At 40.9% G+C, this 27,309-nt stretch overlaps 1 protein-coding gene across 1 annotated transcript; it reads left to right on the plus strand.

The window, feature by feature from the left end:
- The first annotated feature begins 519 nt into the window (after nucleotides 1-519).
- Nucleotides 520-26,673, plus strand: prkcq (protein kinase C, theta). The gene is made up of 18 exons (XM_072377445.1): nucleotides 520-621; nucleotides 8,005-8,397; nucleotides 12,942-13,141; nucleotides 15,209-15,269; nucleotides 17,372-17,552; nucleotides 17,644-17,675; nucleotides 17,775-17,860; nucleotides 18,172-18,301; nucleotides 19,788-19,897; nucleotides 20,302-20,431; nucleotides 20,522-20,688; nucleotides 21,045-21,218; nucleotides 21,324-21,415; nucleotides 21,531-21,593; nucleotides 21,695-21,833; nucleotides 22,076-22,264; nucleotides 22,883-23,011; nucleotides 25,214-26,673. The coding sequence occupies exons 2-18, from the start codon at nucleotides 8,280-8,282 to the stop codon at nucleotides 25,370-25,372; spliced, it is 2,160 nt and encodes a 719-aa protein (XP_072233546.1). The 5' UTR covers nucleotides 520-621; nucleotides 8,005-8,279; the 3' UTR covers nucleotides 25,373-26,673.
- The last annotated feature ends 636 nt before the right edge of the window (nucleotides 26,674-27,309 follow it).

The following is a 27,309-nucleotide window of genomic DNA, read 5'->3' on the forward strand; positions in this document are numbered from 1 at the left end:
GCACATTTGAGGACAGTCTAAAAAAATTACTAAAACAAATATCCCCTTTTATTTTGACTGTGACATTTAGCATTTTTCCATTTCTTCTGGTTTCAAAGTAAGTTTCACTTTGTATCGGGTGGTTTGATCAAAGTTGTGTTCAATGGCTCCTCTCCATTTGTAGATTTTGAATTTAAAAGGTAGCTGTTGCCTACAAACGACAGACACTAAAAGGTAAACTAAAGTTAGTTCAAATGGCATAAAGCCGTAGCAGGGCAGTGTTGGCTAGACAATGAATAAAAGCATATTTGTAGCTAATGTGAGAAAGAATTAACTCAATAAAGTACACTATTTTAAAGCTCTATATCTGTCGGAAACTCGTCAATGTAGCTGTTTGCGCAAAACTAAACAAGAAAAAACAATCACGCCTCTGTCATGCGTGTTTTATTCAAAGAAAACTCGGATTACTGGCAAAGAATGATGAAACCATTCAATTTCCCCACGGTCATGGAACGCCTCGTGGCATGGAGCTCACAGCACAGGACGGCGCTGCGCAAATTACGCTTCCTCTGTTCTGTTAGTGAGATGCTCGAGTGTAGAGCGGCGGCACTAAAGTTCACGGCGCGCTATTGTCATCTTAAGGTAAGTTCAATCTTCGTCGTTTCTTTTCTGAACGTTTTAAGTGGCCGTGTGTGCGCGCGCTTCGCGTGAAGCCTGAATCCGCAATAAAAAAAGACCAGTTTAAAAAAAATGACACGCTTGAGGAATATTCCTCATGAGATACCGAGTTAAAGTCGGTATCTCATGTTAGAAAGTTAATAGGGGTAGGTTCTTCAGCATTTTTGAGTGGGTGGAAGTCTGTTTTAATTGTATCTAATTAACTTTAGGAACGTTTACGTTCGTAATAGTTTTAATCCGTATTCATATATAATAACGTTATGGAGGAATTAATCATTAATAACAACTAACGTCACACTGTGAAAGTACTCTGTTACAACTGGCATTACCAATGTTACTGAAGCAACCTTCTGACATTCTCAAAGTATTTATTTGTTAAAAATACTGTTGCATGCGCTGTTTAAATAATGTATCTATTATATCAATAGACTGCAACAAGCATTTGTGTCAAGGCAACTAGTCTGTCTTCATCTCCAGATAATGATCATGTCCATGATGGATAAATCTGTTTATTTTTCTCTCCGTTACATGCTTTTTTGTTTGTTTGTTTATCTGTCAGGCAACACGCTCTGAGTAACGAGAAAAGTTCGTCCTTCTTTTGTTTTCGAATTGTGAAGTAACAGCTGTCGAGTAAATGTGAGGCAAAAAGTGCAATTTGTGAACATATTAGAATGTCTTCTTAATACCAGCAACTGCATGACTTCCTGTCAGGTCTTTGGTAGCCGTGATGTAACTGTTGAGTTTCCATGAATCTGAAGTGCAATGAGCTTTGACTGTGATGTAAACGCGTGCGGCCATTTATGTCCAGTCCCAAAATACTGGAGGTGATGCATGTGATGTAATTAAAGCCTTCACCATACTCATCTAATGCCCACTGAGTGGCAAAGGGAAAAAAAAAAAAAGAAGAAAAACAAACAAGTGTGAAGGGATCTATTCGCTGTGATTTTAGCTGTTACTTAAGTTAACTATGAGCCTCCCAAAGGCATCCAATGACCTTAGCTATGTCTAATGCGTAGAGACTGAAGGATGATTCTCCCTGCTGAGTCACTATAAGACGTGTCTGTAAAGAGCAACACAGATTCTATGCATCAAAGTGATTTAAATGAGCTGTTTGACAGATAAATGATGAATAAAATTTATTTTGGTTTTCAGACAATGGAAAGAAAATATTGTGTTGTCGTATTGTGTCCAAAGTTGATCCTCCGCTGATACGTGCCGGCATCACAGACCTCAGCACTCTGACCAACAGTGCTGTCGTCACTCAGCTGATTTTGTGGCACCCATTTGATGTGTGTGCGGACACAGTGATGCGGGGCTGAGGCGCCTCTGTTTGGCACGTCAAAACAAGCGTATATGATGTTGCTCTACTCTTCATCTTCTTAGTTAGGTTTGTTGTTTTTCTGGGTGACGGCTGATCCAGGTGCATTGGGAATAGTTCATTGTTACAGTTGAGCTGAGAAAATTAAGGAAAGTAGCATAATTAGGGAAATATGTAGGTGTGAAATAACAATACATGCTGTGAGAACATCTCATAATTGTGTAAAGAGCATTCTTATGTTGTAGAGACCGAATTGTTGTCTTAGTTAAGTGGGAAAACTCACTTTCTACTTCATTTTGTACAACTATTACAAAACTACAAACACAGAAACAATTAGACACTCGTAAAAACAGCATTTAATTTTCTACTAAATGTTAAATTTTCACTGTAATAGTTTCCCCTAAAACTTTAGAGGCCTTTTGGACACAGAGCTAACTTTAAGCAGCAGGATTATTCATTGAAGTAGGTGTGTGTTTTGAGTTTGTGTGTGCTACACTCTGTTTGAATGAATGGCCACTTCTGAGATGCTTTAAGTGTCTAGGTTCTTGTGAAAGCAGTAGCTAGAATAAAAGGTTACCACCACAACAAAGATTCCCCCACACTCCCCCACTCCCCCGCTTCTCTTTTGGCTACTTCAAACCGCTCCCACACACTGTGCTTTGATGGCGATGGCTATAGAGGGTCAGGTGGGAGGTCTGTTTGACTCTGCCCTCTCTTATGAAAGCTTTCTGAAAGGTCTCCAGCATTGGCACAGTAGCCCTTGACCTTCTTTACATCTCTGTGTGTGCTTGAGGATGGGTGAGGGTGGCATTTTCCGAGTGACGGGTGGTTGAAGAACAGTGAATCCACGGCCTAAGCTGACACCTGCGATGCCTGCACATGTTAAACTCTGTGGTCTGAGACAACACAATACAAAAAAAAGTCGGTTTCCTTTTTATGATGGCTGTTTGGAAGGAGATACACAACAGCTCAAAGAGAAAGACAACAGAGATTTGACAACTTCTGGTAATATGCCTTAATATTATAGACCCTTATCCTTTCCCGAGAACCAACTAGAAACATAAAAACAAGTACAAAAGCCTGTGTTTGTCCATTTGAAGCTGATTTATAGCACTTGGGCTGTTGTTTGCTTCAGAATAGCATGAAGACCAGCAGCTTTCTTTAACAATGACCCCTGTGTTAGTCCTGTCCAAATCCACTTTCATTTGGAGTACGGTGCTTTATGATGAAGAAAGAGGGCAAAGACAGATTAATCCCTTTAGCACGTCACCACAGACACAATTTTTAATTACACCAGCTCAAAATCTGCATGGTATTTGGTGTCTTTTGAAGTCAATCATTTACATGAGCATACAACAGCAAATGATGAGGGTTTTCCAGAGCTTTCCTGAGTGAAAACTGACCCAAGCACACTGGCATTTTATAGCAAATCGGTGGCATCAGAGCATGAAACAATCAACCAATTAAGCAGAAATACATAAATATTCCTAACATTCTTGAATCTGGACTGTTGTTGTTTCTAATGACTAATCAACCAGCGAGCCACTGCTGGTTATAAAGTTTAACAGATTTGAAAACAAATCAAACTTGGACACTGTCTGAACTGCAGTGGTTTGCGAAAGTATTAACTCCCCTTGGCATTTTTCCTATTTTTTTTTTTTTTGCTGAAAAAACTGATATTAAAATGGATATTTGAGGAGAGCACAGATATTTATAGGCCAATTCTGACCAATTTCCCAGACCCTGCGGATGAAAAACATCACCACAGCATGATGGTGCATCACTAATGTTATGTAAATTCTAGAGTGATGAGAAGGGACATTTTAGTGTCATCTGACTAGAGGAAATGTCTTCATTGGCTTTAACATACTTTCTTATTTTTTCTGTAAGCAATAGATTTTTTTCAGTCCATTCTTCCCCTAAAGTCCAGTTCTGTAGACTGGACTGGTCCTTTGGATGGATACATCAGTCTACTCTGTGGGGCTTTCCAGCTCCTTTGGGGTTATCGTTGGTGTCTTTGTTGCCCTTCTGATTAGTGCCCTCCAAGCCCAGTCTGTGAGTTTTGGTGGACAGTGCTCACTAGGCAGATTTGTTGTGGTGCATTATTCTTTCCATTTTGTGATGATGGATTTAATAGTGCTCTGTGGGATTTTCAGTTTAAATTTTTTTTAGATTTTATATATTTCTTCATATTTGGATTTTTTTGTTTTTGTCCCTGACTTATTTGGATAACTCCTTGGTCTTCATGGTGTCGCTTGCTTTGTGGTGTCTCTTGATGTCTGAGAGCATGTAACACTTATGGCTCTTTTCCACTAGTACCTACTCAGCTCTCGACTCTACTCGGTTTAGGTCGTTTTCCATTAGAACTGAGTACCACCTCGATGTGGGTGGCGTTGTAATAGCAAGGCCGTCCCAAAGTCCCATGACATCATATTGTGTGCGACACAAACACAACACAACAATGGAGGATATCGAGGCGATGGTATACCTGCTGCTAGGTCTATGGCTTTTACCTTGCCGAAGATCACAAAAATAATTAAAACATTTTTTAAACACGGTGAGGTTCTGGTGAAGGAGTTATTTTCACGATTCATCCAGTAATGTCACTCTCTGGCGAATCAGTGGTCTGCAGTCTGTAGATGTTACATTTTCGGCTTGACTTAGCACCCCGGCCTAAAAAAAGGTTCTAAAAACGTGCCTGGTCCCAGGTGCTGCTACCTAATGGAAAACCGAGTCGAATCTAGCCGAGTAGGGAAGTAGGGAAGCCACTACAACTGGCTGATGACAACGTAACGTAATACCTACACAAAAATGTAGTGTATATCAAATCCAAGGTCATGATCAAGCAAAATGGGTTGGTTTTTTTGTCTTTTGTCCAAATGGTACAGATAGGTGTAGAGATATTTAACCATTGATAAAAATTTTGTTAATTGTCAGTTAACAAAAGAAAAGAAGAGAAAAATAAATAAGAAATTGAAGTTACCTTATGGGATTTGCAGCTTTTTAACATAGGACTTTAAAGCAACCCTAGAGGAGATTTTGTGCTTCTGGTTCACTTCGAAGTACACTGACTTGTGTTATTCACATTCCAGGGCATTAAACTGCTCGCGAGTGCCTGGGGGTGCTGACATACCTAAGCTCACAACTCTAGTTTCCATAGCCTCACTACACTGTTTTGCTTTAAGGGCGCTTGACATTTTTGTAGGCTTTTGATGGTGGCTTTCTTTAACATGACAACAAATTTGTTGCACATAGTTACATATGCAGGGCTCACACAGAGGGATCTGCTGCCATTGAGTGAGTGGCAGGGTATAATACATTTCGGGGTCTATAAATAATTGCAGCCACACATAATGATCAAGCGCAATAGCAGTGAAAGGCCTTATAAAACAGATTGCCTTTGTTACTTTTATCCATCCACCTGGATGTTCTGTTTGCGATTCCAGAACTCAGGCCGTCCAAGTAAAACAAATTTACTTTTATCTGCTTTCACAATGACCATCTAATTCGGTGTGTCACATTTGGTGAAATTCCAATTTTTCTTTGTAGTTCCTTTCATTACCACGTCCGTTTATTTGTGGCGCAAGCTATGTCTTTATATGCAAGTGACTAATTAGGGGAGTGTTCGCATCCATTAATGGCTCAAACTAGAAGTGTTAATCAGGTTTGTGCATGTTCGTATAGTCTCACCGTGGTTGGGATTTATAAATACAACCATACATATGCACGGCTTTGAAAAAAAAGGCGAAAATGTATATGCACGTTGCTCCACTTGTGAGCAAACGCAGTTTCATTCATGAAACTACACAGTTTTAAGCATCTGTCCCCCAGCTTAGCTGCTAAGTAAATTCTACAAAATTCTCTATGTAACAGCCTTTTTTTCAATTATCTAATTATATTTGACTTTATTCTGACTCTAGAATAAATCTGTGTATATACTCTGACTAGAGTCCACCAAAAATCTCTGCTGACGTGCACTGAATCGGGCTCATCATACCAAGCCATTTTATATTACAGCTGCTGAAAAGATGTGACAAAATCATGTGTACAGCTATACCAAGATATATAGCTCACAGAGATTTGTTTTTACTACCAGAATCTGGCACATGGCACAAAAAAATCCATTTTTAAAATAAAGTCTTAAATAATTAATATGTTTTTAATATATGTAGCAATTAATATGCTTTCAACAAGTAATGTTTGACATAAGCAATATCTCGTCAATGAGTATCTGTCGGCTTAAAAAAGAAAAGCAGAAGCATTCCTTCTGCTCCTCTCTGCCCGTCTTTTTAAAATTTCAGGCAGCCTTGTTTTGCGTTTGATGTTGTTTTTTGTTCTCAAGTTTGCTGCAACCCCACCTGTGAGACTTGAAAAATGAAAAAAATAAAAACGCTCTGAGGCAGGAAGTGTGGTTACACATGAACGCCGGAAGTTTTTCTCCTGCTTGAATGCAGCCGTATACGACAGGTTCAGCTTGCATGGGAGGGCTGCAGCTCTGTGCGTGTCACAACCCTCAATCTGTGATGTTAGGTGAGGCTGAAATGACTGAATTAATTATAGTTCATGTGGAAGGTGGTATGCAAAATAACGAGAGAAAAAAAGGTTGGAAGAAAGGAACAATGAATACAAACTGTACATTTATGTTACTGCATTTTACTTCTACACCACAAGATTTCTGAGGCAAATAACACTTAGTTAATTTACAATGATTGGCACTTTGGTTGATTGCAGTGAAATATCTGCACTACATTAACAGTTTAGCTATTTGGGAGCTATGGAAAAACACTAGAACAAGAACACCTGTAAACACAAGTGATTTCAGAATTTCTTGTTTAGTCATGTTTGTGTACACCAGATAGTGGTAACACCAATATTAATTCTCCTTTCGGTTCAGACTTGTTTTCATAATCCCCAGGGGAGAAATATTCATCTCTTAAGCTGCTAAATGCGGCACTATGATCACCATCTGGTTTGCCAACTCTCACTACCAGCTCAGCGATGGAGGTCAAGTGTACAAAACTGCAGGTTTTCAGGACTTCTCCCCTGAGAGCAGCTGTTGACTGTAGATAGGACTGATGCAAAAAGAATCAGGAAAGAAAACAAAACAGAAAACTTGTGCACTATAAGACCAAAACAAGGAGCTAAAACATGTTTCACAGCAGTGTACGGAACTGCAAATTTGGACGGGATAGGTTTTCTTTTTCATAGCCCTTTCATGCTGCATCATGCTGACAATGTATGGCTCTTCTGGAATGTAACCCCACCAGATTTTATTTTATTTAAGTATGTTCTTCCTCTGTGCTGCTTCCAGTAACTGCTACAAGGCATAAAAGTCTGCATTAAGCACTGAAAACTAAACATGACACTACAGACTAAGCGGTGGTAAGGTTTACAGTAAGGAAGGTGACTTATGCGGACGATACAAATGTACGCAGTCATATATTCCTCATCTGCGTTTAGTATTTCAGCCCTATTAATAGTCACCTCCCAGCCTCCTCTCTCCACTACTGGAGTCAACACACACACACTGCCAAGCACACACACAGCTCCTCAGCAGGACTCAAATATCACATCGACCGGCACCGAATCGAAGGCTGACGCACTAGGAAAACTGCTGCAATGGAGGAAGCATGTTACAGGTGTGTCACAGTGTAGTTATTTTCAAGGTTGACTACACAAAGCAAAAGATGTGATTTTACTTTTGCGAGGGACTCTCAGGCTCTGCCAAGCGTGACAGCTGCTGTTTGCGAGTCCTGAAGTTTGGGGTGATTGGGTTTCAGCGACACTGAGGTTCCACAGGCTGGTCTGTTATCTTCCTTTTGATTTTAGGTGTGAACAAAAATATTGTCCAGTTCCCCCATATGACACTTCTGTTTTTTTAGGTGTAGTTTTTGGTTTCTTATTTAGCTTTTAAACCCTGCTTTTGGCCGCCAGCTGAAGCAGACACAAGTTTAGAGTTCTTGTAGTCAGATCTTGTGGTCACAGCAGCACGGGAGATGAAATACTCTGTCTGTCTCTTCCTCTCACAGGTTGTTTAAAGCGTAAAGGGCGGAAAGAAGCAAACCTCCTCTCAGTCTCCTCCCCCTCCCCTGCCAACCCATCTTTCCTCTGGAGGAAAAGGAGTAGTTGGTGTGTGCTGCGGTGGAGAAAAGGTTGTTGACAGTGCGGGTGGAGTTTTCCCATCAAATCTGACAAATCTGGTCTCTTCAAACTCTGCTCTGCTAAAAGGACATCATCCTAAAAGTTTCCTGGAGGTTGTTTGGATTTTTTTGCCTCGAGGTCAGACCTGAATCTGCAGACAAACATGTCGCCGTTCCTGCGGATTGGGTTCTCCAACTTCGAGCTCGATCCCGGTCTGGCCTATTACGAGGAGGTGCTGAACCCGTACTGTGCCGTGTACATGAAGGAGGCCATTGAAACAGGTTAGTGGCTCTAACTAATTAGACAGAACTGAAAATGAATGATTTCATCAGTCCACTGAACCAGTATCAAATGTTGGAGCACGACTTGTGATGTCAGCGGGGTTAGAAATATCTCAGCAATCATCAGCCTTTTTGGTGACAATCCCAATGTCATCATCTTTAATGTTGTCCAGTCCCAACATAGTCCTGGCCGATTACAAACGCTGTTACTGTGCAAATTATCAAATTATCAATGTGGCTGTCTTAAAATCAAACTGTCCGGTGGAACACTCAGATGCAACTGCACTGATATACAATCTATGGTTGTGATAACACCACATGTGGTTTGTGTGGCTCATTTGTAAATTAGAGCTATATATATACATCTGATAAGTGATTAGGTCATTCAACATTAGAGATGTAAAGCTTTCAATAGTTGCAGCTTCTCAGAATTGGAATGATTTGCTACTGTGTGGATCACTTTGGGTTTTACAACAATAGATGACATCATCTTTGGCTCTGGATTATTTTGGAGTATTTTAGACATCATTTTTATGTCTCACTATGTTAGCTAACAGTAGCTAACAGCCTTTTTAAAAGCTCTGCTGCATGTATCACAATGAAAAGCCACTTCGTGCTCACCAAGTCTTTCTTGGAAACCAAAAAAAAGAACTCCCCTGACATCTAGGAAGTGATGCTCATGATTTTCAGTAAGCAACAATGTGTTATGCGAGTTGCAGAAGTTGTGAGTTTATTTTTAGATGCATTTGAATAGTAGATACTGGGTCAAAGAATCTGTGGCACAGATTATCTTTAAAGACTGTTTTTAGTGAAAATCAATATTTGAAGCTTTTTAAAACTGCTGTTTTTAAAATGTTTTATTTATTAAATATATAAGATACATTACAAAAATTGAAGATACATTTGGCATCATGTGAGCCTCCTCGTAGCTACGGAGGGAGTGGAAAAGGCTGCAGACAAGCGGGAGGCGGAGCTAATTCGCATTGTCACACATTTGCCAAATACAAACAGAGAAAAGTTACACCTTATTGATTTTTTTAGGCATGAAAGGATAGTTTTAAACATCCTAAATGATAGTAATATTAAACAGGGATTACTCTTGATTTGGTGAGAAAGAAACCACGCTCCCTTTGACCATCAACGTGGGGGCATCTTGTTGAAATAAATGTGGCTTTTGTAACAAAGACACCATTCAGACTAAAGCCATGTCATGACAATGGCACTCAATAGGTGGATTCTTACAATAAAATATCAGAAACTAAAATAGAAAGAAATAAGGTCGTGTCAGTGTGAGTGGGTCCGTATTATAAGCAGCATATTCTGGCGGTTCTTCCCCAGTGTCACATCTTTGGAAAAACTTAGATGAGTGCAGGCACACAGCAAATTATCTTTGTTCTGCATCTGGCTATCTTTAACCACTAGTGAGTAAGAGTTCAGGATAAAGTTAAAAACAATGTCACTGAGAAGGAAGATGGGGCCTCTTGAGCTGCTTTTATCATTCAGTAAAACCACAAGACTTCGCCCAACGTGGTAGAGAAATAGAATAAATGTGCGTTTAATTTCCTACTAACTGACTCATTAATAGACGTAATGTCATTTAGTTTCATTTCACTTTGCCTTTAAGCCTGAACGAAACTGACAATAGCAAGAAAACACTGAAGACACAGAAGACAATGCTGTCATGTACATGCTGAAACCTAAACAGCCACAGAGTATGAAGGCCATTCATTCATCCTAAATGTGACCCAATTTAAATACATTTCAAACTATGCACAAATTTGACCCTTTAGAGCCCTTTACTGTGAAATCAAATGCTGATGATAAGAAACTCCCATCAAGCACTCTGGATCCATGTGACTGAAGTCATCTTCAAAGAAAAGTGACAGAAAAGCCTTAACAAACAGTTAGTCTTTTTTTTCCCTCCCCACACAAAAATATAACGCAAATAAATAAAAAAGACTGTTGTAGATTTTTGGCTCTCGAAAAATAGCTCTTTAGCGTTGTGGTGCATGTGATGCACTTCTCCTGTCTACTCGTCCTGCATCAGTTACAGCAGAATGAAGCTTCATGCAGGTTTACAGGACATTAGCATTTTTTCATACAGTGTTTGCATTACAACAGCCAAGCAGAACAGAGTAAGACGGGCAGATTTAGTACTGTGAAGAACTTGTTAACGTCCTCCCGTTTCTTTATATATTCACAGAAGAATAGCAGAAAGGTGTAGCGACCCCAACAAGCTTGTGAGTCAGTATTTGGTATGAGCACCTTTATTCTTTAACACAGTCTGAACCCTCTTAGAGAAGGTTTCTGACATTTCTTTAAGTAGTTTTCAGGAATTGTTCTGTCCCACATGTCATCTAGTTGGTGCAAAAATGTTTTTTTTTTATGGCTGCCACTATTCATAGATAGGAACAAATTATGCACTGTTGAAACAAGCTCTGAGTACAAAGTGCCCTAAGATACAATTTAAAACAGGTTATGTGTGGACACCAGGCTGTTTAATCCTTTAGGTTCCTTTCTGTGCTCTTATGGTTTATAAGGCAAGTGTGGTAGGTGGCTTATGAAAAAAGCACAGACACACGCACATTGTGGGCAAGAACTGGACTGAAAATGGGTGAAAAAGCAGCCAATGTCCAAAACAAAACTTTGAAATACCTTCCCAAAGCCCAGAGAACTGTTGCTCGGAAGCAAAATGTAACAAAATGAGGGATGACTCGAGACGTTTGCACAGTGCTGTAGGTTTTTATTTAAGGAATGGCTCAGTATGAGCTACAGTTTTTTTTTTTTGTCACAATCAGGAAGCACGTTACATATATGGGTGCGTAATAGCGCTGGACAACAGTAGGCCTCTATCTCACCGTTAAATCAGTTCTTGGATGTACAGACAATATTGCTTTGTTGTTGGTTTTGATCTTCAACATGAAAGGAAAAACAAACAAAAAAAGTTGTGAAAGGTTTCCTGTGAATAAAGTCCTGACAGCAAAGGTTGTGTCTGTACCGTCCTGACACAGTTTCCTTTTTAGTGTTGTGAAATACAGCCTCGTGTGTTCATGTATATAAGCGGAGGAAGAAAAAAAAAAGTCTAAATGCCACCTTGGAGCCTTTTCAAAGAACACAGGAACTGAGTGAAAACTGAGAGACCCCCAAAACATTTCACTGAATTGCGCTTTGCATAAAGCTGGAGGGAAACTTTCTGGTGTAGCCATTCATCTGCGATGAGATACATTTTTCTCTGCAGCTGGCACAGCCGGTGGACAGCCAGCCGATGAGCTGATGATGGGAGCAGGCTGCGGGTCGCTTTGAGAGTAAAAAGCTTAGTGGGCTTTACTGTTGAAGCAGGGTGGCATGTGGCTCTTATATAAACAGATGTATGGGATGTTATTACAGCAGGAAAAAAATCTGAATTTCAGTCAGTAATGGTGAGTGATTGATTGAAATTTTAGCATCTAAAAAATAAAGCTCTTTTCAAACCAACCATCACCCACTGACTTGTGGCTGATTATTCAGTGTGAATGTGGGTGAAGTTCACATTTAGAGCATCGTGAATTGATTCTGCAGATGTTGTGGGTATTTATGGGCAATTCGATCTGGTTCTGAACATAACACCTGCGAGTGAGCAGTGAGAAACCTGCTCCGCGGCTGTCTGCGGGTAGTGAAACGGCGTCCCTCTCTGTTGCAGGCAGCCGTCGGGTTTTTTCACTAATGGCGATCAGAACCCGAGTAGCAGTGGCGGTGATCGCATCGCTTCTAGTAATGAAAAAAGGGCAAAGCTTTAAAGGACAACTTGGGACTGAAAACGAGGACTTAATCCCTTCGGGGGATACCACTTGCATTCATCCTGTTTCCTCGGATCAACTACTAATGCCGGTTTTTCATCATCAACAAAATGCTAAATGGACTGCGTTAATACGGTGCTTTTCTGGTCTCGCTGATCACTCAGGGCGCTTTTTACACGAAAAGCCTCATTCAGGCGTTCACACAGCATTTGTTTTTGTCTGATGTGCCTTTCGTGCTCTTCTCTCAGTCTCACACATTTACACACTGATGAACGCTGCCGAGGAAAAACGTGTGGACACTGACACGTACACAGGGGTGGTTGGTTCTTTCAGAGAGAGAGTACAGTCAATATGTACAGTGTGAAGTAAAGGTGATTCACAAAGAACTAGTTTTTATTTAAAAAAATCATTTAAAAAAAAGTCTGGGCACTACTGTAAATGCACAGGCAATATGATTTGATTTGATTTTTGGTTTTCAAAAAAAAAATACCGGTACAGATGAGGACCAGTCTCATTCTTTAACTGTCTGTACAGGAAAATGGAAAATAAAATGCACCAGTGATGGTTTCATGTCGTCACAATTTGCACCTTAGAGGAAGACGGTGAACTTGCTGACACAGCTAATTTCCAGATGCCAAAGCGAAACTAAAAGGGCAGGTTTAGTTTAAAATCTTGTATCCTCTCTGTTGCTGAGGAAAAAGAAATAAATAAACACTCAAAACTCAGCCCTACCAATAAGGACGATGCTTTTTGTTGTTTTCTTTGCAGAGAAGGGTCAAGTGTACAAGCAGAAGAAGCCCACCATGTACCCGCCGTGGAGCACCACCTTCGACGCCCACGTCCACCGCGGGCGCATCATGCATGTGATGGTGAAGGACTGGACAGCGGAGTTAAAATCTGAGGCCACGGTGGCGCTGGACTCACTAGCAACGCGCTGCAAGAAGGAGAACGGCAAGCTGGAGATTTGGGTTAGTGCAGCAGGATGTGTGTGTGTGTGTGTGCACGAGTGTGAGAGAGAGAGAGAGAGAGAGAGAGAGCTCATAGAGAAGCTCTTTTGCTATTCTGGTGAAATCCAGATGGGCTACCTCACTTTGGCCTCAAAAGACTAAATGTCTAAGGGGGTAATCCCCCTTTTATTTATTACAAATAATATATAACTACAAGTAGGTCGCCACGCTTGGTATTTAGCATCATTGCTGGCTCTGCGCGGAACAAAATGGTCTTTTGTAAGCAGCTGTTTGAAATCTCAAAGTTACATTATAAAATAACATTAATGATGGCTCTCATCCAGGTACGTGTCCCAGTTACGGGACACAGGATCTGATCATCAACACCTCAAAACGTTGTGCTGTGCTGGGCAAAATTACTTTTAGATTACAATAGATTTACATTACAATTAGAATGGAGGAAGAAAGAGGGAGTCATTAGGACTGTCAGGTTTTGAGTTATGTTTTCAGGTTCTTGGTTTATTTTCTTGTCGTGTTTTTTTCCCCTATCACTCGAGTTTCACTCAAGTCACCTGTTTCTGTTCCACAGCTGCACCTCGTCACCAATCACCTCCCCACAGTATTTAGTTTCCAGGTTTACTCACAGTCATTGCAAAATCCTCACTTAACCTTCGCCACGTTTGGCCATTGTTTTGTCAAGTCAGGTTTTTGCCCCACATTATTTATTCATAGTCTTGTTCATGTATTTCCATAGTCTTGCCTTGTCTTGTTTTTTCACAGTTTAGTATTTTTGATAACCGGTTCTGCCGCGCCCTTTGTTCTTTTCTTTTGTTTTTTGTAAATAAATCTCAGGTTTTTTTAAGTTCTGCATCTGGGTCCTCCGTTCTCGCACCTCGTACCATGACATGGACTAATGAAAAAGATCATCAGCAGTCAGTTAAACTAGTCAAAACCAGATTTTTTTGTGTTTTTAACTCATCACAAAATATTAAAGCTGCTTAATATAAGTTCTTTTTTTAGTCTGTAAGTTCCACCCTGGCCTGTCCCCTCTACCAGCAGACAGGACTGGACAGGGACCGTTGTGGCAGGCCTCGGTATCATTCAGCTGTTTCTACAGCGAGCCTCTCACCCAGAAGGAAGGATTCAAAATTCCACCATCTTGGACCACAGCTGCCAAATAAAGGTTCTTGTTCTCCTCTTCGGGAGATCTGCAAAGAGCTGGAGGACCAGTTCGACTAGAACCTGGAGGAGGAGAACCGGTGCGTGTGCTGTGACAGCAACTTCTCTGAGGTCACAGAGCCAAGCGGGGGCTGCCGTAACCAGCTGCAGGAGGAGCGACTTGCTGGGAGAGGCAGCTGAATGGCATCGAGAATCGCCTGAACAGCGACGTTAAAGGCGAAACAAAAGATGGGATGAGGTCAGCTGATTAGCAGCGACTGACCTTATTATATTGAGCTCATATTGTGATTATGATGTAATTATTGCAACATTGTGGAAGGCAAAACTGAGACATAAATGGATAATTATAAGAAATTCCCATTTGTTATGTCAGGATCACATTTCAGTGCCAACAGATCATTTTGTGACCTGAATTCTGTCAGCACATATACGGCACAGATATGTAGGAGTATGAAAAATGAAAACCCAGTCAGAGATCGGTTGGTCACTTCCACATCTTCATGATAATCATTTCATGGAACGTCAAAGCTCACACACTTCTTCTTGAGTTTTCTTTTATCAAAAAGTGAAAAATAGATCCTTTCTTGTGAAGCTGAGTTTTTCTTTTCTCAGGAAACACTTGGCTTTGGGTTACATCAGAGATCGTCTCGTACCAAACTGAGAATCAAACAAATGCCACGGTGCAAATAGATGACTAAATTCAAATGAACATCTGTCCCTGTCCTGTGGTTTGTATGTGTCAGGCAGCGAGCCATCTTAGAAAACCCAAACAGCATGACGTGCATGTATCATCACCCGCCTGACTTCACATCCTTCCCTTTTCACTGATGTAACGTTTCCCACGAATTTCCATTGACAATTTTTGTCTTTATTTCTGTTTTTTTCTTCTTTTTTTTTTTTGTATCTCAGTTGGAGCTGAAACCACAGGGTCGTGTGCTGATGGAAGCCAGATACTACCTGGAGAAAAGTGGTGGGTGACTCAAACCTTCATAGTATAGTTAAACAATTCTGTCATTTCTAAAGGCTTTTTTTTTTTTAATGTAGTTTAAATATAGTCAGCATGAAATTGCCCTTTAAAGCCTGCACCACTTGTCTCTTCTTGTGTCTTAATCTTCCTTGTTGTCCTGTCCTCAATACAATTTGTCACACTATAAATAAGTCCAACCATCTACTAATTGCTGGTTCGAAGCACTACAAGTGGTTACTTGAGCCCTTAAGTCTTTTCACTTTCCTGACATTATCACCATTTGAAGGCCTGAGAAGTCAAAGAACTAAAAAGGGAAAAAGCCATCTCATGCATCTATAAATAGAAAGAGCAAATAGGAAATCAGCGCTCAGGACAACAGGTGGAGGCAACTGACGGGAATGCTGTGAACATGCAGAACTTCTTCCTAAATGCAAACGCATACAGCGCTAGCTGGCAAAAAGCAGTGACCAAACAGAAAGTTTAAGGAATAAGCAGACAAAATAATTCTGAGCAGATGTTTAAAAAGCAGTGGTTCAACATTTTGGGATTCTTCCCAAAATTCTAAATGCGAGAGAGGAAAAGATCAACATCAGTCCAACATCTGTTTGTGAATCCTGAGCTCGAGTCAGTACTCGTTGAGTTACTTTCAGGAACATATTCCTCGGTCTTTGCCCAGCATTGCAAATTGTCATCGCCTGTGAGGCTCTAGTCAAAAAATGGGTATTTTTTCCTAAAGAACAACAAAAACTGAAGTCCAAAGGAAGTCATTGCATTTAAAACATAACATATCTAGTGTTACCCAGTTAAGAAAAAAAGACCTATTTGGAAGTGAGGTTTGTACATTTTTATAGAAGTACATCTCTCAGCAGTAGTCAGAAAGGCGAGAGATTAGGCAAATCAGAGTGATTCAGCTCAGCAGTTGTTTCACACCATCATGTGTCGTCATAGCTGCTATGGGGAAAAAATGTGTGGGTGTGAGGACAAGCAATATGTCAGAAAAAAGGAGTCAGATTCAGCGCCACTGCTAAAAATAAGACAGAAAAAGAAAACGAATGACTTCAAGGATGTAGTGTAGCAACATGTACACCACATGCCAGTTTCCCAGTAATAAGAATACTGTGCTGAAAGGCAGTTTAACAGTGTGTGGATGGTCTGTTACATTCAATAATATTCAGTTTGTTCTAACTAAATCCATTTTCGGATTGTACACACAACAAAATGTCCTTATCTTATAATAAGTAGTTTTCACGAGGCTTGCATGCTCGCAGGATTTTTTTTAAACCAACTCAAACTCATCTGATCTTTGTGGAGCAGTTGCAGCCTTCATGCAGACAAGTGTCCCTCTCATAATTCACGTCGCAATATGATACAAATGGCTCCAGTTGATTAAGTCTTGTTTGTTCACCTGGTTGTTGAAGAGAACGGGCAGCTTCTCTCCACACCGTCGTCTTCTCTTTAGTCTGTTATGATACTAAACGTTGGAAACATTGGAGCAGATACTTGATCAGATTCTGTGATGCGACCGCGAGCCACTGGGATAGCATATCAAAATGGTGCCGATGTGAGAAGTTGGGCGTATACCACTGGGACTTGAAAGTCCAGTTTGTAAGATGTAGTGACTTCTAGGAGTGTGAAGGAAACATGAACTGCTCTTTCTGAGGTAGTAGAATCAAAATAATTCTTATTTTTACACAAATCTACAGCAATTAAAGAGATTTTTGTATTATTTGATTGGATTTCTGCCCATAGATCCTCTGTATGTTACGCAGTGAAAGTTTACTATAGCAAAATAGCGAAGTCTAATGTTGGAGAACGTGTAGACATTAAGAAAATTGTCAGTTTACTGGAGTAAATCCCAATTTGATGCATTTATTCTAATTTGAGTGAAAGCTTTGGGTGCATTTTGTCACACATGCACTTGCGGTGTTAGTGCAGCACCCCGAGGACAGGGACAGGGTTCAAGACAAAACTCTAACGTAGGTAGGAAACATATCACAGCCTGCAAAAGGTGAGAAATCGAAACTTCTGAGTGAAACTGTAGCCATCCTCTAAGCAGCGGTCATGCTGCGACTCCTCTCAAAGCTTTTTTTTTTCATGCCTTTCAGATGCTGTAGGTCAGACTGAGGCAAACCAGGAGTCTGAGCGCGAGAGAGAGGGTCTGTACACCCTCCATCAGCGACGTGGCGCCATCAAACAGGCCAAAGTTCACGTCGTCAAATGTCATGAGTTCAGTGCAACCTTCTTCCCTCAACCGACCTTCTGCTCTGTCTGCAAAGAGTTTGTCTGGTACGCCAGCGACTTGGATATCACAAATTACCAGATTAGTCATTTCTGTCTTTATCATTTGAGTCATTTCTCCCGTTTTTCTCCACTGCAGGGGGCTTAACAAGCAGGGCTACCAATGCAGACGTGAGTGTCAGCTGATTTTCCACTAACATACTGGAGGGCCGAGTTTTGAGTGACGCCTTTCTGTCCACAGTCTAACTTTGTTTCCCCTGTTTCGTTTAGAGTGCAACGCAGCTATTCACAAAAAATGCATCGACAAAGTTATCGCCAAGTGCACCGGTTCAGCCATAAACAGCAAAGAAACAATGGTAAGCATGTGTGTCGCGCCATTTCACTATGTCTTCACTGTGTCCTCCAATCAGAGTCAATCTCACATGTATACAAGGGATCATTTTGCCTTGTGTCATTTACTACATTTATCTTCTTACACTTATTTAAATTCTTCCTCACCACATGCCTCCAGAGTCCATGTGCTTAAAACCATGTGTAAAAACATCCCCATTGTGTAAAAAAAAAAATAAAGACACGCCATCCACCTACTGTCCAGTACTGCTTTCCGACTGCTTTTGAAAGTCCAGAGCTGACAACTTCCTGACATTGTGTGCGTGTTCTCTTGCAGATCCACAAGGAGCGCTTCAAAATTGACATGCCCCACAGGTTTAAAGTCCACAACTACAAAAGTCCCACCTTCTGTGAACACTGCGGGACGCTGCTGTGGGGGCTCGCCAAGCAGGGGCTCAAATGTGAGGGTGAGAGGCGGGTCTTTTATCATTTTAGTGATTTGGCGTTCATCTTTGCGACAGTATCTGCAGTTCTGTGAAAAAGACAGCATGCTATCTTTCAATTCTAAGGTCCTTCTCAGGTCTTATGAGACAAATTGCAATCTTGCACCTTGTGTCCGTCTGTCTGACAGCTAATATCCCAAACGCAGCAGCGAATCTACAGGAGAATGGCTGAAAAAGAGAGGAATCAAGGTGGTTGCAATGGTCAAAAAGTCCAAATGCATGCTCCATCAGTTGTGTTCGTTACAAGCTCATGAAATAGAAATAAAATGTATCGTGGCGTGGCTCCTGAGGCTGATAAATAAAAGCTTGACTGACCTTGCAGGTTCAGGTTTGTTATTTGTGCTATTTCTCAAATACCCGTGTACTGTGGCAAATACCCAAATATCCAGTGTATCACAAGTCGACCTACCCGGGTTTTAGGGGGAATTCTTTGTGAATATTTGCAAATAATAACATGCAAGTTATAGCTCTGATCTACACCAACGGTGTCTGATATCTAAGCTCTCGACCTTTTGGAGGCATCTACACTAATTTTGATGCTAAATTATGTCAATACGAGTGCAGTTTGATAACAGCTGCAGTGTACCGAGAGGAATCAGAATTTTGCCTCAAACGGCTTCATAACCGAGCAGACAACAGTTTTAATCTTTAGAAGATAAGCACACGACATCTGCAGGTGCGTCCATCTTCCCGAAACAGAAAATGTTTCTACACCATGAATATACAGCAGGTTTGTAAATGCTTTGCCCAGCATAAGAGGCTTACTTTCTGAGCCCATAAAGATAATTTCATCCCTGGTTCTGAAACATTCTAAATGAAAACATCATTTCCACCAGAGAACTGCAGTGATTTAGTCCGCATCACGTGGCGTGCTTCCAACAGCTGACATGTTTCCCATTAGCTATGATGGGATACGCTCCGAATTCTATGCATGTGTTGGGACGATTGTGTGTGAGCAGCTGCTGCAGCAGGTGCTGGGAGTAGAGTTACATGTGAAATTCATTTTCATTTCCAGTACAGGCACCGTTGCAGTGAGTCTGGCTTTCTGGCGACAACAAATGCTGTGCAGCAACAGAGAACGCTCTCAGAGGAATGATAATTGCTTCCCTACGCAAAGAAGCGTGGCAAAGCAATGTTTACACTATAGCATGAGCTTTCCCTTGCATATGTATAGCTGGACATTCATTGCATCAACACAGCTGGGCATGTCCATTAGGAGCCTATCTGTAGATCCTAAATTAAATGTATCCAGTCAGCATATAAGCATATAATCCCTTACTCTGAACTCTAAACTAATCTCTCATTAATGTGATGAATGAGCTCACATCATTCAGGAGAGTAGCTAATTAAACTATATGAATTGGTGTCAGTTTTACACAACTTTCAAATGCCATACGATATTACAGGGTAAACCGTATTTATGTTGATGTTTTGGTTTGTTTTTTTGCAGAATGTAGCATGAATGTCCACCATAAATGCCAGAAGAAAGTAGCCAACCTCTGTGGCGTTAACCAAAAACTGATGGCAGAGGCTCTGGCCGTCATCGGGAGCAAACAGCAGGTCGGAAAAACAGATCTCTTAAAATTTAGCAGAGTGGATTTAGAGTTCTCAAAAATCTGCATCGATGCTTGCTGAGATGCCTCTGAAAGCATGTTTGTCTAATAAAGAATAAGCTTCAAATAAATATAGTTCAACTCGGCATTGTTGCAAGATACATTTCAATGTAACCTTTCGGCTTCTCTGGATCAGATTGCAGTCTTATTCCACAGGATAAGCAGTTCATTTTATGTTAAATTCTAACTTAATCTTAAAATGATGAGTTTCCAGTTAAGTTGTTCATTCAGCAAAATTTAATGCACAAGTTTAGAGTCTAATTTTAACAGTAAAATATCATTTGGACTATTCTAACCTTAAAGAATTGAACGCTTCATCAGTTTGATGCTGGTCTTCCCTTTCCTCTTAAGACGAAAACCCCCAAAGAGTCTGATATTATTGGTCGAGAAGGTCCCGTTGGCATTGGCCAGCCTGGCGTGGTCCGAGCTCCGTCCGGGTTAGTAACTGGTTTACCTGCCACAGCGACAACTGCAAACAAAGGTATTAATCTACTCTGTTCAGAATGGTTGTTCCTTCCTTTTTATCACCGTCACTTTTAAAGTGCACTTGCTGACCCGCCTTGTGTTGCAGATATCCAGGGTGTTTCGTGGGAGGGACCAACAGACGTCAGCAGATCGACCATTGAGGCGCTTCCAGAAGAGCCTCTGTACGCAGTTCCAAGGAAGGACCATCAATCTAAATTCGCCATCGATGACTTTACCCTGCACAAGATGCTCGGAAAAGGCAGCTTCGGAAAGGTGCTGCACAGGATCAGAATGAAAATAGAAGCAAAAGCACAGAGTACTCAGCAGGGTTTTCTTGTAAACTTAGTAAACAGCACTGAACATACAACAAAGGTCAAACTACGGGAAAAGATATAGCATCTTATTTGCTCGTTTAAACTGTTCAAAGAATGATATTTTACTCACTCTGGTCAACACGTAACCCTCGCACATCACACGAGAAGGCATAGGGTCACATTTGTGTCTGCAGCAAGTGTCCACAGAAAACCACTCGCTTGCACTGCCGGCGCTAATCAACTTTGAGACGGTATAAGTGCGTCATAAACTGCCCAGCCACTGCAGCTTTTAACATGTTCCTCCTGTGCTTCCAGGTGTTTCTGGCCGAGTTGAAAAAGAGCGGGCAGTTTTTTGCAGTTAAGGCTCTGAAGAAAGACGTGGTCCTGATGGACGACGACGTCGAGTGCACCATGGTGGAGAGAAGGGTTCTGTCTTTAGCCTGGGAGAATCCTTTTCTCACGCATCTGTACTGCACATTCCAGACCAAGGTGAGAACCGTGCACACCTGGATGACCGGCACGCGCCCAAAGACACCCATTAAAGCTCCGATCAGCCACTAGCAGCTCTGATCTCTCTTGTGCTTTCATGTCCAGGAAAACCTGTTCTTTGTAATGGAGTACCTGAATGGAGGGGATCTCATGTTTCACATCCAGACCTGCCACAAGTTTGATTTGTATAGAGCTACGTAAGTATCCAATTGCTGGGTTTGCTGGAGACAGGCTTTTTGAGATGCATACAAAACTATTGAAGGAGTAAAAAACAGATTTAATACACACAGTGTTTTTTCGCCCTTTTGGCAGCTTCTATGCAGCCGAGATCATCTGCGGCCTCCAGTTCCTGCACTCTAAAGGAATCATTTACAGGTAAGCGGGTCCATGAAAGCAACAAACAGAGGTGGAATTCCTGATGTGAGCTCGATAAAAGCCAGACTGATTTTGTTGCTTGTCACTCTGCTCGTCTGCAGAGATCTGAAGCTGGACAATGTGCTGCTGGATTCAGATGGTCACATTAAGATAGCAGACTTTGGTATGTGCAAGGAGAGCATGCTGGACGACTTGCGGACCTCCACCTTCTGTGGAACCCCCGACTACATTGCCCCTGAGGTGAGGACACACTTGCCTTGAGTCGGGCAAGATTTTGAGGTGTTTACAGGATATATTAAGCAGGTTTTACACCTATTAGTCAAATACATGTTGAGATCTATTGGCCCAGAAGGTTGAATCAAAACTCAACAGGCCACAGTTGCAACTCTCATAAGTCATTGTATAGAAACGAGGAGACTGATCGCTCATGAATTCAAATGTCTCGTCAAATTTAGCAATAATTGTGTGTGATGGTGTGACAGATCCTGCTGGGTCAGAAGTACAACAGCTCAGTGGACTGGTGGTCGTTTGGAGTGCTGCTCTACGAGATGCTGATTGGTCAGTCGCCGTTCCACGGCCGTGATGAAGAGGAACTATTTCAGTCCATACGGACAGATAACCCCATTTATCCCAGCTGGCTCACCAAAGCTGCCAAAGACATGCTCGTCAAGGTCAGACACTGTGTGGGTTTCAAAGGTTGTGTGATTATTACGAGTACCGAAATAATTAGATATCAAGAACACACTAGTTATTTTTAGATTTGTTTGTGTTATAAGCAAGTCCAGAAATGATCTGTCTGGGATTTCCTTCGGCAACCTTTAAAAAAGTTGTTTAGCCTTTTTAATGAAGAAAACTTAAGTTTCTACTTCCTTAAGTAGAAGTGCAATGAACAAAAGATCTATGTTTTTAGATCAATAAAACACAACTTCTTTTGACTGATATTTAGACGCATGCTTCAGCTTTATCTGCGTTTGATAATGTTAACCTCAAAGGTGTAGTTGCAAAGCCAAAACCACAGCACTGCTGTGAAATCATTATGGTTTTTACACCAAATGAGAAGAGAGTTTGTTAGCTCAGATTAGGCGACAGATGGTGATCAAAGTCAGAAATATCACTCATCTCGCATTAGTAATAGCATGAAATTAACTTCAAAAAGCCTAAATGGATTAAAAGAAACATTTTCTTCATACACTACCTGTATAGGCATCAACTTATGTGACTAAAGCCGCCACAGTGTGTAACCACTGTACATAACCACTGTGTGTAACCACTGCAAATTTGCACTTCAGCTGTTTGTCAGGGAACCCGAGGAGCGGCTGGGAGTGAAGGGAAACATCAGGAAACACAGTTTCTTCAACAGCACCGACTGGAACGCCCTGGAGCAACGGCAGGTGACACCACCCTTCAGACCCACCCTAGTAAGTAAAGAGTCTGTGTTTAGTCAACTCAGCGTGAGGCAGAGCCACCAAAGACCTCATTCTGATTCTAACGGGCTAAAGGAGATTTAAGTGTGATGGAAGTTTGATTTTAGTGTGGTACACAGTATTTGTGGCAGTATATTATTTTTAAACTTCAGTCACTACTAACAAGGTCAGCCCTGCCCTCCCTAGTCCCATATGCCCCTACCTGCAGGCTGGTCAGGTCTCCGGTTTCACCTTGATGACATTCAGCTGCATCTACAGTGACAGGCTTCAACTCTTCCATCTTGGACGGCAGCTGGGTTCTGTCCTTGCTCTGCTCTTCGGGAGATCCACCGAAAGCCGGGTGGCCTTCTCCAAAACAGCAGAGCAAAACCAGAACCACAGCTGCCAGCAAGTGTCCATGACGGGGGAGTCGAGAGTATAAGTGTGTTGCCTAAAAGAGGAAATAGAAGGAGGTCTAGTTAAAGGTTTTTTAGGCACTTACTGTTTGTTAATGTCAGCGTCGGGGAGGCAGGACCATGTTTACATTGTGATAAATGAGAAAGCTCTTAAATTATATATGTCTCATATATATATATATATATATTTTATCCAAATTACCAACCAGCAAATCCAATTTCTTGCAGCATTTGTTTAATTTATCCAAGGTCGCAATCAGAACGTCATCGTTCCCAGTTGGCTTTGAATGCAGCATAACATAATCTGTCAATCTAAACTTTTTTTTTGTTTGCAATTTGTTTGCAATTTATGTCACAATGACCAGTTAGTTAATCCTAATAAGAAACGAGATCGCTTGTTTGCTTTTGCCAGAGGAATCAGTGTATCAGTTGGCTATGAATTCAAACAGGAGTAGTCAGAATTGCTAAAAAGTCTACAATATAAGTACAATATAATGCTTTCACTGTTTGAACTCAGCCTTTCCTACTCATACCATCTCAATGTCTTGATTTTTTTTTAAGCTGCCAGACTTCCTTGTAATATTTTAAAGCCGTTCTCCACAGTTCTCCAAGCTTTCTGAGGGTCTTTTTAAACTGTGGACTGCTTTGGCTGCTTTTTCACTCATTTTCAGTCCAGTCTTAATGCCTGGACATTTTCTGAGGGAGGGTTTTTTTGTTTGTTTTTTTGTTAAGCCACTTGACACTGACCCACGAATCATTCAAACATTAAAAAGCCAACTCAAGGGATGAACCCATGTTGTGTCCACACAACAGATAGTGTGTTAGGGTACTTTGTTAATGGCCAACACAATTTGTTCTGCATCTATTAATCGATGAAATATGTAAAAAATAACACATTGTGACAGACATGAAATAGCATTTTTACACAAAAAAAGGGAACAGCTTAAGAGCCATTTGATGAAACTTGGCATATCTCAGCTTGGTATGCAGTGTGTCCTTAAAAGAAAATTGAGGAAACTGGACAAGTGGAGGACAAAAGAAGGAGTGTCAGGCCTAAAAAACTATCTACAGCAGATGGACAGTATCTGAAAGGGATGCCCTTAAGAAAGAGGAGAAATCCAGCAATGACCTGACACAGGACCTGAGAGATGCACCTGGACCTTCGGTTGATCCGTCTGCTGTTCGCCGTAGCCTCATCAGAAATGGTCTCCATTGAAGGGTGGCTGTCAGGAAGTCATTCTTAAGGAAGGGAAACGGGGAAAAAATGGCTGCGATATGCCAATAGACACAAGAAGTGGACTGGAAGTCAGTGACAGCAGGTCTTATGGTGGGATGAATCTTCCCCAGAGCCCAGACCTTAACATTATCGAAGCAGTGTGGGATCATCTTAACAGAGAGCGGAACAAAAGGCAGCCGACATCCAAAGAAGGGCTTTGGGATGTGTTTCAAGAAGCCTGGAGAACTATTCCTGAAGACTACTTAAAGAAATGACAGGAAAGCTTGTCTAAGAGGGTTCAGGCTGTGCTGAAGAATAAAGGTGGTCAGACTAAACATTGACTTTCAAGCTACTTAGAATAGAACAAGGGTTTTTTTTGTTTTTTTTGCATATTTTAATAAATTGCTGAATCTGCACCCTTTGTCCCTTGCAATATTCGACTTTCAAATTTTTGGCATGCTAAATCATGTGGTGCAGTAAGAAGAAAGTCAGATTTCACCATCACAAACAAAGCTGCTCGCTACATTTCGTTTGAACTGTTGAGCGATGTATTGCTTAAAATTTGTTTTGTCTCCATCCCTGCAGACGTCGCCCAGCGACTGCAGCAACTTTGACAAAGAGTTCATCAACGAGAAGCCGAGGCTGTCGTGTGCTGACCGGACGCTCATCAACAGCGTCGACCAGACGATGTTCAGAAACTTCTCCTTCGTCAACCCGGGGATGGCTCGCATCGCAGCGCGTTGACCAAAAACCTACAAAACTAAGCTGCTCGTACAGAAACAAACTTGCAGAGACTCGAGACGTCGAATGTCACAAAACTCAACTAAGCTCGCAAAGATGATGACGATAACCACTAAGAGAGTGTGCTGGGGGTGAGGCGGCGCGGCAGAAACTAGAGTTTTAACATTGGAATCATTTAAAAAACGGTAACTTTAAAATGTACCAAAGAATGAAGAAATGTGTAACTGTGACAGCGTGTTATTGGTTTAGTTTCATTTGGGCATAAAAGCTTCAAATTTCACAGTATTTAAATGCTTAATGCTTAAAAAATGTATTTTGTTTTGTTGTTTTTTTTTTTAAAGATGAAGAATTCAACCCACATTTGGGTTTATTAAGTTTACAAATGCTTGCAATAAACTTTTGGTGCCTCACAGTAGTGAAAAACAGATCCATCCCAGACGTAAAGCAAACTAAGATTTGGTTGCACTGAAAATCCTACAAGTAAAGGTGTTCAAACTGTTTTTTTCTCTGTGTAAATAACTGTAATCTAAGTCTGTCACCACACTGTACTGTAGTCAGTTCTGTTCATGTTTACAAGCGTTTCAGTATTGTGTCTCAGGAGTCTTACCGATGACGACGACTGCATACTGTAGTTTTTAAATTGTTATTTTCGTTGTTGATCCTGTACAATAAATGGTAAGTGAGTGGGTGTTTTGTTTTTTGTTTTTTGTTTTTTTTTCAAATGCGGTGTTTGTTTCAGAGAATTATTTCACATTTGATAGTATCTCTCCCCACACATACAGAGGAAGTGGAGGTGGAGGTGTTGATACAAAAGAATCAGCTAAGTTTTTCCACTGAACATTTCACTTCACACAATATTTTCCTCACAGATTTACAGACAAACACTCTGAGTGAGTGTTGCATGTAGAACCAGCCAGCATTATCTGTAAATTATGGTTTGATTTGTTATTGTCATTGTAAAAATTGTATGGGGGGGGATTGAATGAAAAGTCATGTTATTTGATGGCGTTACTGTTGGCGCATTTATTCTAAAATAACTTATCACATGAATTTCTGACTTGGGATGGTAAATAAATGTCTTTATCCAGCATGCTGCTGCTTATATGTGACTCTCTTTTGTAGTTTATTGCTTGGATTTCCTTGTATTCAGGCTTCACGTGCACAGGAAAGTGCGACAGAGCGAAAGACTTCATTAAATAACGAGTAGAAATACAAGATGAACGTTGAACTGAGGAAACAGGAAATCAGTTTCACAGCAAGTCGGAGTTTCTCACAACGTAAGCAAAGTTGTACCTGCTCACAACTATCAGCCGGTGTTTCTGAGGCTAAATTTGTGAGTTTCTTTGACATATTTGGGATGAATTGTTTGAAATAGTGCAAGCCGAACAGAATTGGAGGGTGAAAATAGGCCAGGCATTGGCAACGATCCAGATATCAAATTAAATATTGATACTGTTTGGAAAATACAAATCTGGTAACATTATGATCGACAGATGAAATTAAAGCTGTTAAATACAATTTGTGTTTATATCATTATAAAGTTCCTTGCCTCCTTTTAATGCAAATATATGTTTTCAAGTTTTCTACTGATATTGGTGTGGAGAAAATCAGATGTCACGACAAACTAAAACACAACTGTCTACCATCTAATTGCAGGATTGAAAAAAAAAGCAATAAATTGAATGTTTTGGGGATTTTTAACCAATGGTCAACAAAACAACTAAGTCCAGAGATGTTAAATTAGACTCATTGGACCCCTTTGTACAATCAAGGAATCAATCAACAAACACGACCAACAATTGAATGCATAATGAAAGAAATGGTTGTAGTCCTTTTAACAGTAGCAGCTGTTGATTTGAGAAAATTCATGTTCAGTTTTGACGTTTTCATAATAGACACTGTAACACGTCGCAGTGAGAAAAAATAGCAAATACTGCTGG

The sequence above is a fragment of the Leuresthes tenuis genome, unplaced genomic scaffold (genome assembly GCF_036924035.1).
Source record: "Leuresthes tenuis unplaced genomic scaffold, fLeuTen1.0.hap1 SCAF_23, whole genome shotgun sequence".
In the NCBI taxonomy this organism is placed as follows: domain Eukaryota; kingdom Metazoa; phylum Chordata; class Actinopteri; order Atheriniformes; family Atherinopsidae; genus Leuresthes; species Leuresthes tenuis.

Excerpts from the sequence above, each read along its gene's own strand:
- prkcq (XM_072377445.1), top strand. The coding sequence starts at position 8,280 with ATGTCGCCGTTCCTGCGGATTGGGTTCTCCAACTTCGAGCTCGATCCC. Across the intron at positions 13,142-15,208 it reads ACGGCAAGCTGGAGATTTGG|TTGGAGCTGAAACCACAGGG; the intron begins GTTAGTGCAGCA and ends TTTGTATCTCAG. Across the intron at positions 21,594-21,694 it reads TCTAAAGGAATCATTTACAG|AGATCTGAAGCTGGACAATG; the intron begins GTAAGCGGGTCC and ends GCTCGTCTGCAG.